Source organism: Poecilia mexicana, unplaced genomic scaffold (assembly GCF_051168715.1).
Source record: "Poecilia mexicana isolate PSO_F unplaced genomic scaffold, ASM5116871v1 scaffold_20, whole genome shotgun sequence".
NCBI classification, from domain to species: domain Eukaryota; kingdom Metazoa; phylum Chordata; class Actinopteri; order Cyprinodontiformes; family Poeciliidae; genus Poecilia; species Poecilia mexicana.
In genome coordinates this window covers 9,429,202-9,447,544 of record NW_028263389.1, presented here as the reverse complement: position 1 = coordinate 9,447,544, position 18,343 = coordinate 9,429,202, and the positions used below count along the sequence as shown (strand labels likewise).

Below are 18,343 nucleotides of genomic sequence, written 5' to 3'. Positions count from 1 at the left end.
CATGGCCACCCTTTCAAATCTTTATGGGCGCACCCCTGCTACATCACAGTAATAGAAAACCGAGAGTAAAATGCTATTATGAATCTTTTCCCCGTTTTCTCCCATATTGGTTTATAAAAAGGGCATTTGGGGGTTTAAAGCAAAGTTTTTCATCATCCTTCCCTAAACAGCTTTAGTCTGAGACTTTTCACTGAATTGTTGACAACAGAAAGGATTTATCATTCATAATTAATGGTTCCACTTAACAGCTGAGAGCGAAAGCAATTGCCATGCAAATGTATTTAAATGAAGCAAATGGACAGGATAAGTTGCTCCACCTTTCATAAAAATACACAGCTGTCTTTAAGTATATCGCTGATGTCACCCCTGTCTTCACGATGCCAAATTTTTTTGGTTACCGAACAACGCAGCAAAGCAAAGCGTTCGCCCTGCATGTGAAAATGATGTTTTTCTGTAGGATATTTCATGCCGCATTCAATGAGCTGGGACGGCATGGAGAGGATAAAACGGAAAGTCTTCGTCCTTGTTCGGGTGACCCGAAACAAGATATAATGTAAGCACCGATGTTTGTCAGCGGGTGTGGATATAGAACTTGCTTCTTTTTCCTTGATTTTGTCGATGTTACGTCCGTAAAGATAGATTTTCCTAAAGCCCTTGAACGAACCATTTGGCAGGCTCCGTTCAGAAACCGAAGGGAGGAAAGTCCAGCCAACCCGCGGACGGAGGCGTGGCGGCCCGGTTGGGAATATGAGCACCGGGTAGCTCCGAACTCTCTCCAAGACCCCGAGCTGACTTGAACTTTGTTTTCCCCGCAGAGCAGCTGGTAACCAACGATAATTTTTTTTATCTCCTCTTCTGCCGCGACCAACTTCTGTTTATTATCGATAACTTTCATTTCTTCTTCTGCTTCTTCTTCTCTTCTTCTTCTCTAACTCTAAAAATAAATGAATACATTTTCTTTTTAGAAAAGCCTTACAGTTTGAGGCGCTGACAGAAAGCGGGGTGAGTACAAAGCAGCCAGGATGTCCCAGCAGGCAGTGAACGGGGTGCCGTGTCGGGGGAAGGTGCTGACCGTGGAGAACATGAACCCCAACGTGAAGCGGGTGGAGTACGCGGTCCGCGGCCCCATCGTCCAGCGGGCGGTGCAGATAGAGAAGGAGCTCCGAGAGGTAAACTGAAAACAGAGCCGAACTGTCCGTCAGAAACAAATGAACCGGCGCTATAAAAGTTGGTTTTATTTGCATCATGCAGAATGTGAGTGTTTATGTGCTCCGACTTTTCTACGACTGCCTCTTGCGCGCCTCTTACACACCTGTTGGGAATTCCCCTTTACATCTGAAGATATTATCCAGCAGTGGTTTTCATCAACCAACTACTCACTAACAGTAATATAATATGCACTTTCAGTGCAGTGTTTTACAGAAATAATTGTATATTTCTTTTCTTCGGCTGCGCAGACGAAGAAAAACGAAAGAGTAACGGAAAACACCGCAGCAGTGAAGAGACTGAGTGATTCGATATACATTCTGATGTATTAGAGGTCTGTTTTTTGAGTTGGCATAAGGCTTATGCTTACTAATTGATCCAGTTTACAGCACTGGTGAGCCGTAATATGTTTTTTTTAAATCTAGAGTAATGGTCCTACATGCAGCTGGAAATCACCTTACTTCAGTTTTTTTAAATAAATTATCTCTCTCTCTCTTTTGGACCAAGCAATGCTTTTTTTCCCTCCCTTATTTCTTCCCTCTGGATTTGATTGGAATGATGGTGGTTCTGTGGGCTGTAAGTACGGAAGGCAAAAAGTGCCACCTATCCAAGAAATTGTTATATAATTTTATAATTATACATATATATAGTAATATAATTGTAAAATTCTATAATTATTTTTTACAAGACTTAAAAAATTAAATAAATAATATCCCAACATAATTGTTCAATTTGAAGTCAAGTTTTATATTCAAAGTGTAGTTTTCCAAATGTAAAAAAGAAAAAAAATATATATATAATTGTTTCTCTAACAGTAACTATCACTATAGACCAATCATCTTGACTAGAGCAGCACCATAAAGCTGGCAGATAAAGACCTGTTATGTGTTAAAATAAAACATATTAATAACACATTTAAATAATAAAATGTTATATTTTATTTATGAATGTATATATTTTTTTTATCCCTTTTCACTAAGTAGTAACATTTCTTTGTAGTGTTCTGTTTCATTTATTTACAAAATTGTGGCACTTCACACCCTCCATAGTATGCCGGTGTGTGCATGGTGTTGTTGTTTTGGTGAAAGTAAAAATGACACATATAATCTGCATGAAACATATCAACTTGTTATTTTTGTTTGTTTGGTTGTTTTTTTTTTTTCAACTTGCCTCCTTTTACTGCAGTTCCACAGAAGACAAGTAAACACACCCAAAAGAGGAATTTAAAGTAAAACTGCAACAAAAATGGAGAAAAACTTTAAAACATTCAAACAGATATAGTTGGCTTATGTGATGTCATCAGAGGCATGTCTGTGTGAAAACTTGCTTCATGTAGGTCTTCATCTTTATTTGCACCAAAAAAAGCATAACAAATAGAATAAAAACATGATCATGGCATCTTGTGGCAAAGTATATCTCGGTTGATCGATTTTACAGACGTTTGGCTTGTAGCTTTAAAATAAACAGCTTTTGAAAACAGTGACAAGCATAACAAAACATAGTGTCTTCTGTTCCAGATCTAATTAAAAAGTGAAGACTCATTCGTTTTTTAGACAGTTTAGTTTTTGCTGACTTCCTCTGCGATTAGCAACAGGACTGGGATAGCAGGTCGTTGTTTTTCAAGTCCCAGCCTGTGGTCTTTTGCTTGTATTACATTCCAACAGGGGGGTTATTGATCTACTGGAGGCAAGGTAGGCAGGTTAGATATGTTTTTTTTTACACACCGTCTCTCTCTCTCTTCCTCTCTTTCTCCCTCTCTCTCTCTCTCCCTCTTTTTCTCTTTTTTGAGACGTGATCAGCTGCAGTGGATAGTGCATTTAGCTCTCCTTTTGTCTGACTTGCCTGCAGGATTCCGAGGACGTCTGTATTGAGTAGCTTTGTTACATAAGATGAGCATTCTCTGTCCTCTTTTGTGTCTTTGGGCTTACCCGCTCAGAAGAAAGAGCCTGCTGGGCCCCTCTGGGCTCCAGAGGCTCAAAACAAGCAGGTCTGATGAAAGTGTTGCGCTTCTCGGCTGTCCACTTGTTTTTCTGCGCTCATAACCGGGACGGATCATGTCCTTGTGCAGCTGACAAAATAATTATCTCAGAAGCAGAGTGGCTTGTGTAAGACATCTTAAAAACCAAATCTAAGGTGTTTTTTTTTTTTTGTTTGTTTTTCCAGAGGGGTCGGAGGGTTTGTATTGCAGCAGTTGTCGAGTCATCTGTGGGTTTGCTTCCTGTCAGATCTGCTACTGGAACACTTTTACTGGTGGCTCAGCAGATTTAATGCATTTGTGCTTTTGTGCACGTGTGCTGCTGATGACCCTTATGAATCCTTACGCAGACATCTGGCATGACACTGCCTGTTCTGGTGACAGCTAATTCAGGCTTGGATCTCAGCTTCTGGCAAGTCTGGTGTTTTCTGTCACAATAGCTGGGCGTCATGCGAGCAGGAGCACGGGAAACGTTAACTTTTCTGGTGAACTTAACGACTCCACGCACGTCTCTGTTTTCGTTTCTTTGAGTGACCTATACCTCTGCTTTGTTTTATTACCATGATTGCATGGTCCTTGGAGAATTGTCCTTGGAATGAACAGAATTTTCCAGTTTGCATAAGCAAGTCCAGTTTCACTCTGCAAACTAGTTTTATGTCATTCCTTGGAAAAGTATTCAGAGCCCTTGGAGTGTTGCACATGTCGCCACACACGTTGCAAAGTTTTGGACTATTTGCAAAATGCAATTAAATTTAGCATTTTGGTGGCAACATTATGGTGTGTGGATGTTTTTTTTGTTTGTTTTTTTACAGGAGGTTTTGGGAGGAAACCTGTTCAAGGTTGAGATTTACCTCTCTGCGGGACAGGGATCATAAAAATGTAATTGTTCAGACCAAAGTGTAAAAGTTTAGACTGAAATTCTACTAAAGAGGCGAGGCTTGAAAACTGTTGTTAACAAATGCTCTTCATTCAATCTCACAGAGATAAATAAATGGATAGTAGACATTTCATCAGAATTTTTATTTTTTTTATTCACATGCACGACACACTTTTCATATATATATATATATATATATATATATATATATATATATATATATATATATATATATATATATATATATATATATATATATATATATATTTGATTAAAAAATGTACACTTCAAGCAATTCTGAAGAAATCCAAATAAAGTACACTGAGGTTTATGGTTGTAAAAGGACAAAATGTGGTGGAAAAAAAGGAAGGGTGTTATGAATACTTCTGCAGGGAAGAAAAAGGTTTCTGTTTGTGAGCTCTACTCTGTCCTCTGGGTCACTTGGTCTGGCTGTGCTGGTCAGGCCTGTGTAATGAGTGCCTGGTGCTGACTGAGCAGGAGAGTGCAGGAAGTAACTGGCTCGGAGAACAACCGGACACTTTGTTGATCGAGACTAAAAAGCAAACGAGGTGCATCCAGCTACTTAGATCTGATTTAATGTGAAGCTAACCTTGCCATAATTAAAAACAAAAAGATAAAAGAAAAGATTATTTGGTGATTGCACCAAATGGATCATAGAATCCTTTCAAAAAGAACCAAACACATTTTTTTTAAAACTTTGGATAACCTGGACATGAACTGACAACATTGCATGTATGTCAAGTCCTACTTGTGTAAAAATCCATGATGATCAAAGTTCTTCTGACCGCCTGGCTTGACTTCGAGCATTTCTGATTGACGCTCTGACCTTTTTGGTCCGGTTGCCATAAAGCGTGCCGGTTGACGTCACCTGAGAAACGGCAGCAGCTGCAGCAGCGTGCCGGAACCAGCAAACAGACCCTGGGTTTGGGTGTGTCGTTTAAGTCAGAGAGATGAAGAGAGCCGGTTTTGCTGATGAATAGAAGATGACCAGAGGAAGCGAAGAAAAGACAGAAGTCTGTCTTGTGATTAGATTAAGCCGGCATGTCTTGGTGAACATGCAACCCACCACGAACAGTGGGTGGATTGTGTTTCTGGAAGACCCAGCAGTCGTTTAACACACAACCAGACTGTGAAGTATAAGAGCGGGATGTTCTAATGGGGGAGCGACGGGTCGATGCAGGGTGAAAATAAGTGGCGCCTTCTATTTTGACTTGCAGTGCAATGCTAAAGTACGTCCTAAACTTTTTCTGATTTGGTCACTTTACACTTTACACACTTCATTGTACATCATTAGCACATGGACATGCTTTGATCTAATCCATGCTGTCGTAACCTTGGCTCGTTTAGGGCTGAAGTCCTGTTGGAAGTCAGACGAATTGCTTTACAGCTTGTTAGCTTTGTGTTAGCATCTCACATGAAGGTTCAATAAAACGCAATAAGGTTTCTGTGGCAAAAGGAAGAAAAAGTTCTAATGGTGTCAAAACTTTTCCAAGCTGCTGAGTCATAACAAGTACAAATATGAATACAGTACAAGTTTCTACAGATTTGAATTTTGCATCAACAAAGGTCCGCCTCATTCATTTGACTCTTGCGCTTTCTGTTTTCTTTGTCGCAGGGAGTGAAGAAACCCTTCACAGAAGTCATCAAGGCAAACATAGGCGATGCCCAAGCCATGGGTCAGAGACCAATCACATTTTTCAGACAGGTTAGACTCACTGGCTGGATTCATCCCCTGACTGTTTGCTGTGTTTGCACTTTTGCTGATAACGCAGAGCGCTCATTGATGGACACAAAAAAAAACAATAAAATGTGTCACAAAGCTTGTGGCTAAACCACATATCCTCATCTCTCTCTCAGGTGTTGGCTCTTTGTTCTTACCCGGAACTTTTGGAGGACAACAAGTTTCCAGAGGACGCCAAGCAGAGAGCTCGGCGTATTCTCGACGCCTGCGGGGGTCATAGTATAGGTCAGAACAACTCCCTGCCCACCCCTTTGCTCCGTCCAATCAGTCACGTCTTGGAGCTGCTCTGTACCGTCACAGTCAGTCTCTGTGTGTTTAACAGTGTCGGCTTATCTGTGCAGACCTTTCAAAGTTCACTGTCGTGTCCTGCAGGGGCCTACAGCGCCAGCCAGGGAATCGAGTGCATTCGGCAGGATGTGGCGTGTTACATCGAGAGGCGAGACGGCGGCATCCCCTCCAACCCCGACAACATCTACCTCTCCACCGGGGCCAGCGATGCTATTGTGGTATCTGTCACAACCTCTGACACCTCCTCCTTCGCAGACTGGCGACATGCTGCAGAACCGACTTAATAGACGCATTGTTCCTTTAATCCTACAAAAGCGACACGCGTTTCACAGACCTGGCCTACATTGAACGCCTGTCAATTATATACTTACTGAGCTGTACTTTGCACATCTCTGACTTTAATCCACACACAGACCTTTATCACCCTCACTTTTATGTAACCATTTCACACAGCTGAGTAACTTTAAGATATAATCTAGCGCAAAGAGATAACAACCGGCCCATGCAGTAATAAACGCTGGCATATCTGGCACAGAGTGTACAGGCAGAGGTGTCAAGTTTTAAATGATTTCGCTGACTCTCAAATACCCCTAGGATGGTATGCAGGGTGTCCACATGTCCTTAAAATGTCTTAAATTCATGTTTACATTGACCTTAATTATGTTAATCACTATTCAATCTAATATATTCTACATAGTCTTTTCTCTCACAGGATTTTTCTTTCAGTCTTGTGCCTCATTGTGTCTGTTGATAACTAGCTAATAGGCCCTTGCTAGCTAGCTAACTTTCTGGTGACTATCATGGATAAGTGCAAATTTATTTGCAGTTAACTGGCTGGTGTTTGTTTATGGCACTGGGTCACATCTGTAGCTGACCCGTACGAGGCTAGGTGGATTTTGTGCAAAAAAACCCAAAAACTTTTAAGCTTGCAGCTATGGGGGCTATACAGAGCCACTGCTAAGAACTACAAACAGACCCCAGAGATGTCATAAAATATTATATTTTTGATTGTAATGCAACAGGATTCCCCAACCATTTCTCTATATTTATAATTTATTGGTCTTAAGTGTTTTTCAAAGTGGCATTAAACAGTCTTGAAAAGTCTTAAATTTGCCTTGCTAAAACCTGCAGATATTTTGGTATAGCCATACTGAAACTCCTCTCTACATTTTCATTAATGAGAATTTTTGGTGTGGGCCTTAAGGCTCACCACACAGGGCAGCACGAACAATGGGGGTGCCACTGGCAAAAACCTCGATAATATAAAACGCAGTTTGAAATGTATAAAGGCTTTATTGTATTTGTGAAATCTTTTGAAAATTGTTTTGGTTTTGAAAAGCCGTAAATTGATAAGCATCTCAAACACAACATATATTTATTTACGAGTCAGCGTCTAGACTGACTCCAGGTTCCTACATAAATGATCTGCTTATGGTATCCAAAATCAAGGCGGTAAAACACTTCTCCAAATCTCAGACCATTCTGAAGCTGCTGGTGTGCGGCGAGGGTCGAGACCGCACCGGGGTGATGATCTCCATCCCTCAGTACCCGCTGTACTCGGCCGCCCTGGCGGACCTGGCCGCCGTGCAGATCAACTACTACCTGGACGAGGACAACTGTTGGAGTCTGAACGTGGCAGAGCTCAAGAGAGCGCTAAATGAAGCCAAGCAGCACTGCAAGCCCCGCGTGCTCTGCATCATCAACCCCGGGAACCCCACAGGTACATGTACACAGAACCCTGCAGAAAACTTTGATTTGTGTATCATTATTTTGTGAAGAAAAAAAATGCATCTATAGCTTCTATAGGTTAAGATTATTTTCAATTTTTCTGGCAAGAAAAATATTCGAGAAATCTTAATTCACTCTTCTACTCTTTTTACTCTAAACGTAATGTTTTGTTTTTCATTGTAGGCCAAGTCCAGAGCAGACAGTGTATTGAGGATGTGATCCGATTCGCTAAAGAGGAGCATCTCTTCCTCATGGCCGATGAGGTAAAAAAAGGTTTAAATAATCTAAAAGCACAAAGTTTTAAATTATCTCGACTGTTAGGTAGAAAATCAAAGAGATCAGCATCGATTTAGAGGAAAGAAATTTATTTTCTGCCTATACATGGGCTCCATTCCCGCATCTGTATGAATGTATTTCCGCTTCATTTAATTCCTGTGTAAACAGAGTTTGTTCTGAAACCATTTTCTCTGGCAGGTCTACCAGGATAACGTTTACGCCGAGGGCTGCAAGTTTCACTCCTTCAAGAAGGTTCTGTTTGAGATGGGACCGGAGTATTCCAGGACTGTGGAGATGGCCTCCTTCCACTCCACCTCTAAGTGCTACATGGGAGAGTAAGCGACTACATTTATGGATTATTATACGTAGGAATTCTCTAGCTTTTCTTCCTTTACAGTCAGGGTCCGTACAGATGCTTGAAATCCTTGAGAACCTGGTGTTTTCAAGGTTTTGGAAGGTGATTCATTTCTGTATATAGTCCTTGAAAGTGTTTAATATTCAAGCTGCACAGTTTTGTAATAAAATGCAATCTAATGTTTTATTAAACGCCTAAATTTATTTGGTTATCAGCTGTTAGCTGCAGCTGAAACCAGAGATTTTCACACACCTAGCAAAAAGATACAGACACATTTTTTCCTCAGACTAAACGTTTCTTGTTTTAGGTTGTTTTTATTTTCTAAATCCCAGAAAACTTAGCGAGAATTTTTTTTATTTTACATTTGAATAGTTACTATTCGTATTGCCTCAGTGACGTATTGATCTGTGTATGTGACAGAGAGAGATATTTCAAAAGATAAAATCTTTTTTATATTTTAGTTTTCCTTGACCTTGCTGTAGAGTACTATCTCCAATATTGCTGTCGTTGGTGCATCCTCTGTTGTCCTCTGTTGTCCTTGTGGTGGAGTTATTTCTCCACGCAGACGTGTATCGTTTAGTCATCCTCGTGTTTGTCTTCTCTCTGTTTGCCTTCGTGAGGTGTGGGTTCCGTGGCGGCTACATGGAGGTGATCAACATGGACCCGGAGGTGAAGGCCCAGCTCACCAAGCTGGTGTCGGTCCGTCTGTGCCCCCCCGTCCCTGGACAGGCCCTCCTGGACCTGGTGGTGAACCCCCCGCAGCCCGATGAATCGTCCTACACATCGTTTATGAAGGTGACCAAAAAAAAAACCTCCCCTAATCACACGGTGCACTTCCCGGATGCAGCAGCAAACATTTCAGCAAACACATTTCACTTATGTAAATACGCACAAGGACCGACGGGTATAATCTGCGCACACAAAGCTTGCATTGAGTGAGCTGAAGCCTTCGCAAGGCAGTAATCGGCTTCTCTGTGCTAGAGTTTTGTTTCTTGCCGTTGGCTTCAAACAGCAGCCTGAGCTTTGCAATGTGGATTATATGCAGCACATTACATAATGTACAGTGTAGCAATGATGTTAACCTGTTTCTGCTGAACTCACACAGGCGGAGGGGTTGTTCGCAGTGAGAGGAAGTCATTCATTATGTGGTCATTACTGAGTTCACTGGTAACGTGACTCTCAGACTGCAGGGATTTTTTTATGCTAGCATTGAAATCCTGCATATTTCAGCAATTTTCCATGTGGGAAACAGTATATTTATGACTGCATTTAAAAACCTCTATGCTTTTCTGCTTCCTCGTACAGTAAAGCAAAAAAAAAAAAAACAAGAATAAAACACATTTTGCACATTTCAGCTGGGCTTGTGAGCTGTTGTCGACGCATTGGGGACAGTTGTGCGATATTCTCTGTAGACGCACGACTGCTGCAGGGAGAGTTAAAGTTAAACCAAGCGTAGTTTTTATTGTGACGACTGAAAGAGCCGTTCATACTTTGACGGAGAGAAATGTTTGAACTTTGTTGCTCTTTGATATTGAGAATCATTGACTCAGAATGTGTTTTGGTGCCAGATTGAACTTTTATTGCTCGTCAGTGGCTGGATTATATAGGTCATCTTTGAACTTTACAATGTGACCAGGTGATGTGTAGAAGCAGAACCAAAGAATTGTAAGGATTTGAGTCACTGACATGAAATAAATGGTGATATCCAAGTGGTTTGACTGTAGGATTATGTAACCTGCTCAAACTGCTGAACTCAGTTCATTTAGATTTTTATAGAAATAGATCAGTTACATATTTGACTACTTTAACCTCGGATTACTTCAACTTAAGATAAACAGAACAACTAAAGGGTTTGCCAATTGCTAACAAAAGGTTACAGTGTAGGTGTAAAATGAAAATATATTTCACTTTAAGTTATAAAACTTAAGGGCCAACAATTACCAGTGTTCACTCAGTGGGGGAATGATGCCACCAAGTGACCCAATTAAAGTATCATGGCCAGACAGTCAGTCAGCTATTTTCTGTTAAAAAGAAGAAGAAAAGAAACACTTTCTGTTTTTGTTCCTTGTTGAACTAACTTACATTTTTCACAGTGGCAGACATGTTTAAATATTTTCAGTACATTTTCGTAAGGCACAGTTACTCTGTCCACTGTATTTCTGGTGACCGTAGTAATAGACCAATACAAACAAAATGAGGTTGAATCTGGTTTTAAAAATTTGGAAAAAATAAAAAAATCCTATCCATTCTACCTGCACATATAGAGACTAAACCTTTGGCCAGTTTAACATCTCCAGCCTGTTCAGTTTTGACAGAGGGCATCTGCAAACTTCTCTTCTTAAGTCTTGCCAGAAATTGTCAATTTGCAACATAGTGCATGAGTCTGAAATGGGAAGGATTGTTTTTATTTTCAGGGACCAAGTGGAGAAATTTAAAATAGGTTTTACTGTCCATGTTAGAATGGCTCAGTGGATTAATTAACATACATTGATAGCACAAAGCAAAGCGTTGTTTTGATGGAAAAACTCCAAGATCTGCTAACAGGATCCATTACAGCCAGTAAGATGCCAGCTCAGAACAGTTATTGTGGCAAAAGATGGATTCAGTTTCGGGTCATCGGTTAACTCCTACTCATTCTTCTCGGTTGCTTCCCTTCCAGGAGCGGACAGCAGTGCTGGCCGCTCTGGCAGAGAAGGCCAGGCTGACAGAGGAGATCTTCAACACGGTACCAGGGATCACCTGCAATCCGGTGCAGGGCGCCATGTACACCTTCCCCCGCATCACTCTCCCACCGAAAGCCATCGACAAAGCCAAGGTCTGCTCTTACATTCCCCCGGTTGACTGGTGATTCAGCGCCAACACGTTAGCAGTCATGCATGTGTTTGCTTACCTGCAGGCGGAAGGCAAAGTCCCGGACATGTTTTACTGTATGAAGCTGCTGGAGGAGGAGGGAATCTGCTTGGTACCAGGAAGTGGCTTCGGTCAGAAAGATGGAACCTTCCACTTCAGGTTTGCATCGCTCATCATGCTTATATTACAAAAGTATTCACACAGCTTGAACTTTTCCCCATTTTGTCTCATCACCACAAACTTCAGTGCATTTCATGTTTTTTTTTTTTGTTTTTTTGTTTTACATCGTAGCTCAACATAAATTAGAGCATAATTTCAAAGTCGAAGAGAAATTTTGTTTATAAATAAATTTTGAAAAAATGTGCTGTACATTTGCATTCAGGTCGTTGTTCAGCTGGAAAGCGATCCTCCATCATCGCAATCCCTTTTATGGTTTCCCAACAGGTTTACTTATTCTATTAACATATTTCTTCTACCACGTTTCACCAAGGAGATGTTTTTTTTCCTCCAACATTAGAGTAATTGGATTTTAGTTGGCGGCGTCAGTAAAGGAGCTGAATACAAAAGCACGAAACCTCGGATTATCATCTGTAAGGACTTTTAGAAAAACACAGCATAATTGTGCTTCCACTTCATAAGGAGCGATTTTGAGTTGGTCTCTGAAGTTTTGTCTTTACATGACAAAACACTGACATGCTCCGAGCACTTTCAACAGCGCAGCCATAAAAGTTCATCAGTATTTCAGTTTGCCGACATGAGTCAAACACATTCCTTCAACATCTGTACGTACAATGTGTTTTTCTTCTCTCCTCCATCCAGGATGACCATCTTGCCTCCTACCGAGAAGCTGAAGGTGGTGCTGCAGAAGATCCGCGACTTCCACTTGCGATTTACGAATGAGTTTTCCTAACGTTGCCTCCTCATCCTTTCCGCTGCTGTTCATGAACAAACGCATCAAGTGCCAGTATCTCAAGTGCCTTTGAGTGAATGAGGCAGCAGCTCTACAGTACCCGGCCAGAACCTCGAAAACCTTTGACGTTTTGTTAAACAGAGACATTCTTATGAACACCTTATGAAGATGTTTTAAGCATCTGTACATGAAGCACTTTTTAGCACCACACAGCCAAGATTATGATCCCGTTTGATCTTTGAGGCACAGTTACAGAAGTGTCTCCCTCCCCTCTCCTGGAAAATGTATTGATGCTTAATGATTATGTCTTAATTTAATATGTTAGGTGAATACAGGATTAATATGAAGCTCCGTAATCGAGATCAAGGTACAGTCTGACAGTGTTCTTAAGCTAGTTTCAAGATGTAGCCATTTGTGATTATGTTTAAAACTGTGATTTTTAAAATGTGATTCTTTCCTGAGCTGTATGCACTTCCAGTCTCTTCATTTAAAATTTCTACCCAAAAAAAAAAAGCCTCTTGTTTCGATTCATCACCACAAGGAGTCTCGTCTGAGTGTTGGCGCAGAAAGCCACCATCATTTTCAGCTTTATTTAAAAACTGTCAGTGCTTACATGCTTTCAGAAACAGAGGCTGAACCTCTTGGAATAAACAGAAACTAAAAAAAAGGACGATTGAAACGCATCAAAGAAAGTCAGTAACACCGATTAGAAACTGCTGTGTTCCCTTTGGCCGCCCAGACTCCACCAAACCCCCAACAGACCCCCCCACCGCCTTTTAGAGTTCTCAGCTCCTTCGTGGAAAGAGTCTCAAAGTTCGTCTCTCTTTAGGAGCTTTGTGGCGTGCTGCTCTACAAACTTACCGAGAGCCTCTACTGTTCTGTCTCCGCCTTCAAATTTAACCGGGCTCTGCTTGCTGCCGCTGGGGGCAAAGTATATCGTGGGGAAGCCTTCCACTTTGTAGATGTCGTTCGGCACGTCGTTGGCGGTGGCGTCCATTTTGGCGATCACCAGGTTCTTCTCGGATTTATACTTTTTGCCGAGCGCCACGTAGTCGGGCTCCAGCTTCTTACAGTGGCCGCACCAGGGAGCGTAAAACTCGATGAGGACGTCCTTTTGGGTATCCATGACGATTTCGTCGAAGGTCTTTCCCACCACGACCTTAACTGGTCCCTTGTTGTTCTTTGGCACTGGTTGGGATTTGATGATGGCTTGCAGCTTTCCTGCAAGACAAAAGTCAAGATGTACTGAAAAATTTAGCAAGCTTACAAAACAAAAAACTTATTTTAGAAGTGATGAAATGTGAAACAAAGACCCACCTTTCTTAAAAGCAACAACAAATTCTCTCAGCACCTCCGAGTCAAACTCCTCCGGCTCCATGGCGAACTTCTTTCCTCCGTCTGCCAAAATCCCAACATTCACTTCCTCGCCGCTCTCGCTCAGGCCCAGGCTCTTCAGCTCCTCGGCGTAATCTTCCTCATCGGCGATGGCGAACGTGTACTCCGGAAAGTCTTTGGCGACATCCAGCACCTTGGACCTCCAGAACTGTGTGGCTGAAAGAGAAAAAGACGAGGTGAAAAAGCTTGGCAAAAATAAAAAATGTCACTACAACCACAACATTCACTAACTAAAATGTCACAAGTGTGGCATGCATTTATTCAGTTCTCTCTACTCTACTTTTTAACCAAGGGTTTTGTGATCTTTAGACTTTTTTGCCTTCAGTCCAGCAAAATAAGGCTCACTTAGAGCTGCAAATTGAAGAGCTGACGTATTTTCTTTTTAAAGGTTTTTAAATAAACTTGTAAAAGAGGACAAATATTTTATTTTGTAGGGTGGCTATATTTGTGAAAATGTTGGCAAGTTGTACAAGTAATGACCTGTGGCAAAAGGTGCTTCAAAGTATTCACTCAAAAAACCTCAATACATGTTTTTTTGTTTGGTTTTTCTTTTTTGAAAAACAGGCATTTCCCTTGCATTTTACCACTACAAAAATTTTTTTTGATCTACCACATAAAATCTTTGAAACTAACTGAAGGTGTGGGTGCAGAATATCAAAATGTGATGTAAATGGGGTGTGAATACTTTTGCAAAACAAGTGCTTACTTAGCTGAGAATGTCATCTCCGACTCACCTATCCTGTAGTCGAAACTGAAGTCGACTCCGTAATAAACGACCACCAGGGGTCTCTTTGCGTAGCGCTTGGCATCGTTGCTGGGTTTTCTGTGTCCAACCAGGGGAATGGAATGTTTCTTGAAGAACTCCTGGACTTCAGACACAGACGTCGACTCCTGCACATTTCAGACACAGCGAGTTCAAGACAGAGTTTTTTTTTTTTGTAAGGATTGCTCGTCCTAGTGCCACAAAACTGAACTGCATCATTTCATATTCTAATTAAGTTTCACCTTCAAATTAAACATGAAATAGAAAGAGAACTGAAACAGACAACCTCACCTTGACTGTAAGCTTGTTAGAGGATGGCTCATACTTTGAGTTGAACTTTTCGGGCTGAATAATGACAATTTGACCAGCAGACGCTTTCAGCAATTTGGCCACTTCGGAGCTGAAGGAGTGACGGAAGGTGAAGTCCTCCCTCAGAGCGTTACCTGCCAGACAGGAAACGGACTGAATAGTAAGAAATATTGGAGCGAATAATTCCACTGGTGTCCTTGAGTAACATTTTGTGCAGCAACTGTCTACAAATTAGGCAAAGTAAAAAAAAAAAAAACAAAACACTTACAGGCTTCAAAGTAGATCTCGTAGGCTGCATCCTGTTCACTGGAGAAAATGCCAACAATGACTGCGTCATCACCATCTTTGATGAGCTCCTGCACTTGTTTTGCTGCCTGTATCTGCTTAGAAGGGGGTCCTGCCTGCTCACTCATGAAGTCGACAATGCCTGAAGGTAAAAAGTAAAGCATCGTCTTGTTACAGGAACAACGAAAACGCACAGCGTCGTGTTAATTCAGTGTAGTGATGGTTTGGTCGGTAAAACCCGTACCGTACTTCTCCCTGGGTCCATTGTACTCAAACGCTTTGCCCTTCCTGAAGATCTTCAGCGTTGGGTAACCGGTGACCCCAAAGCGCGAGGCGAGCTCCGTCTCCACGGTGGCGTCTACCTTGGCCAGAGGGATGGGAGGGGAACGCTGACTCAGCTCCTTCGCAGCCTTCTCGTACTCCGGAGCCAGACGCTTGCAGTGCCCACACCTGCGGAAGACAAACCGGTTTGTTGTATTTTAATCACTGAACCAAGAAAGGAAAGAGTCTAAATTGTAACCCTGCTACTCTGCATTTGACGAGCGACTCACCATGGAGCGTAGAACTCCACCAGGATGATGTCCGCGTTATCGACCGTTTCGTCAAAGTTGTCTTTGGTCAGGACCAGCGTGGCTTCGGGAGGCGGCTTCCAGCCCGGCTGAGACACCTCGATCACCCGCGCCACGATGGCTGCAGATACACAGTCAACCCAGTCATTGATGCTCTTTTAGAAAACGTACAATTCCCACCCTCCTGAATTCCCACCCTTCTCGTTCCTCTCTCCGTCGTAGTCGACGGGCTCTCCGTTTTTCAGGATCTTGATGGTGGGATATCCCGTCACGTCGAAGCGGCTCGCCACCGCGTCGGCTTTCGTGGCGTCCACTTTGACCACAGGAATCGGGGGGTCGTTCTCCTTCAGAGTCTGAGCAATCTTCTCATACTCTGGGGCGAACTGCTTACAGTGGCCACACCTGACAATATAAACAAGACAGGAACGCATAAAGAAAAATGACAGATTTTGTTGCAGTTTCTTGCAATACTTCTTACAGTTTCATCTTAAAATGTTGCAGCCCCTTCAACTTTCTTTTTTGGGCCATTGCAACCACAAACCACCTGTTTTATTGATATTTATTGTCATAAATCAACAAAAACTAGAGAGAAAAATAAAGGAGGAAAATTATGCACTAGTTTTCACCTCCCAACAGGACAACTACAGTTAAAGCAAGCATGAAATAGCGTCAGAATGACCCCGTCAAAGTCCGGCACAATGGGCAACAATTTCACTATTGGTATGCAAAGTTGGAAGAGAGACGCTAAAATAAGCAAGCTTACCATGGTGCATAAAACTCGACCAGAACCGTGTCTTTTCCCTCGATAAAGGTGTCAAAGTTGCTGTTGGTGAGAACCAGGACTCCGTTCTCTTCTTTCACCTCCGTGTCATCCTCGTCGTTGTCATCCTCCTCTTCCTCATCATCACTGTCTTCATCAGCTGCCTCCGCTTTGTTTTCTTCTGCGTCTTAGCAGAAATGTTCCAAGATTTAGAAATCAAAGCAGATAAAAATAATAATAATAATATTTAGACATACTGGTAGTTTTGAAAACAGGGGGAGGGGAGGGACACTGAGAACATGTAATTGCATACATGTAAATTCAGATTTTATAGAGTTCTGCAGCCCTGTTGGCTACCAGCCAATGCTAACTAGCAGGCTAATTATGTTCAGTTACTTAGCTAGCTAGGTTAAATGACAATACTGACCGGAAACAAGTGTTAGCTGGGCTAATGACGCGCTTGTTTGGTCATTTCGGTTGAAACAATACCTCGACACGCCAGACTCACCTTCTTCACACCTGCAGACAGTCGCAAAGTGTGCAACGCCGAGAAGCACAATTAGCAGCAGAGCAACCTTCCTCATTGTCCCTGCGGTCCACCCGGGAGCTGTAGCCCTTTAATTAACTGAGCTAATACGGCTGATGAATGTCATCAAAAAGGTGCCTGTCGCACAGACCCGCTGCCCGGATCAATACTGATGGCTTAATGCTGTGCAAACCTCTGGTTTGTGGTTTCATACAAACTCTCACTTCTGAAAGCACCACCGCCTCCTCCTTCTGTAACTTGTCTGACTTGCCACGCTCTGATTGGCTCTGACCCACCTGGCGTCCTCCAATCACGAAGCGCCACTGAATTTCTCACTTTGAAACGTTGAAGGTTGCCATTGGATACTGGTGTTGATCTTTTTCTTCATCTTGAGTTCAAGACACCGCTATTATTTTATTCTTGGCATACGAGGAGCTAATTGGTCAACAACTTGTAATTATTTTTGAAGTTATATCTACAAAATCTAAAAATTATGCATGAAAACCAAATAACACCCAATACAGGACTAGTGATATGTCACTTTTCAGTTATAATGTATGCTGATTTTCATCTGATAAGTTATTGAGAACCAAACATGTTCTGAAATATTTTCTATTTCTAGATTTAAACACACAACTTGAACACATTTACTTAATATCCAGGTTAAATTGATAACAGACAGGTTATCCAGCAACCCTATCAACTTGTTAGCACTCCAAAAAAAGAAGTGAAACTACTTTAAACTGAAATTTTTAGCAGTTGAACTCAAGATGTGCCAACTTTTTTACATTTTGTTACATTACAATCCCCAACTACAATGTGTTCTACTGACCTGAGTGAAGTTGCCCCCTTGGGCCCTACATGGGGCCTACATGGTGGTGGGCCCACATGGGTTTGCCCATTTAGGGCCCATGTAGGTTTACAAATCCAGTAATACACACGCAGATATTTTTACGCACGCACAAATCTTTTTACGCACGCACAGACATCTTGAGACTATTTTCACTCCATGCTAAATTCACTTACATAAGAAATATATATATATGTATATAGTGTCTGATTCACAAAAAAACCTAAATGTGGGGGTGATAGCTCAGTTGTGTTTTGATAGGAAATGACTACAAATAAATGGAAAAAGAATTTTAATCTTGCTTATGCGTGATGTCATATATGATGTTCCAAGTATTAATCTAAGGCAGCTCTAGCAAATTGATTTTTAGCTTTGATTTAAAAGAACTGAGTGTTTCAGCATTTTTTGTTTGTTTTTGTTGTTGATGATGTTTATTTCCTTTTAGTTTTCCAGGCATTTGCTCTTAGAGGAGCATGAAAACAATTTAGCTGTGTGGGCTGGAGCAGCAAGCCTCTGAACAGCAGCTGCTGTGATCACAAATCCTTAGCAGGGGATCCTGGAATATGAAACACTTGAAGGCCAGAAATGAAGGGCTGGTTTGGATGTGTATGAGGCTAAATCTGAGCGCTAAGACAGGATACAGAAAATGTAGCAGCAAC

At 41.7% G+C, this 18,343-nt stretch overlaps 2 protein-coding genes across 3 annotated transcripts; one reads left to right on the top strand and one right to left on the bottom strand.

Annotated features, from left to right (window-relative positions):
* The first annotated feature begins 712 nt into the window (after window positions 1-712).
* Window positions 713-12,688, top strand: si:ch211-217a12.1 (alanine aminotransferase 2-like). Its single transcript, XM_014990304.2, has 12 exons — window positions 713-823; window positions 966-1,169; window positions 5,695-5,784; window positions 5,937-6,045; window positions 6,193-6,326; window positions 7,585-7,828; window positions 8,020-8,099; window positions 8,311-8,447; window positions 9,088-9,262; window positions 11,127-11,282; window positions 11,364-11,476; window positions 12,137-12,688. The coding sequence occupies exons 2-12, from the start codon at window positions 1,023-1,025 to the stop codon at window positions 12,225-12,227; spliced, it is 1,476 nt and encodes a 491-aa protein (XP_014845790.2). The 5' UTR covers window positions 713-823; window positions 966-1,022; the 3' UTR covers window positions 12,228-12,688.
* Window positions 12,689-12,778: 90 nt separating this feature from the next.
* Window positions 12,779-17,116, bottom strand: pdia4 (protein disulfide isomerase family A, member 4). Of its 2 annotated transcripts, none has more exons than XM_014990302.2 (10): window positions 16,817-17,116; window positions 16,312-16,495; window positions 15,745-15,950; window positions 15,531-15,669; window positions 15,224-15,429; window positions 14,963-15,121; window positions 14,677-14,828; window positions 14,357-14,513; window positions 13,545-13,778; window positions 12,779-13,448 (listed from the first exon to the last, which is right to left on the bottom strand). In XM_014990302.2, exons 1-10 carry the CDS (start codon window positions 16,890-16,892, stop codon window positions 13,036-13,038), a joined length of 1,926 nt encoding a protein of 641 aa, XP_014845788.2. In that variant the 5' UTR covers window positions 16,893-17,116; the 3' UTR covers window positions 12,779-13,035. The 2 variants fall into 2 exon arrangements, with proteins under 2 accessions (XP_014845788.2, XP_014845789.2); XM_014990303.2 differs by having other exon boundaries at window positions 16,312-16,489.
* Window positions 17,117-18,343: the final 1,227 nt, after the last annotated feature.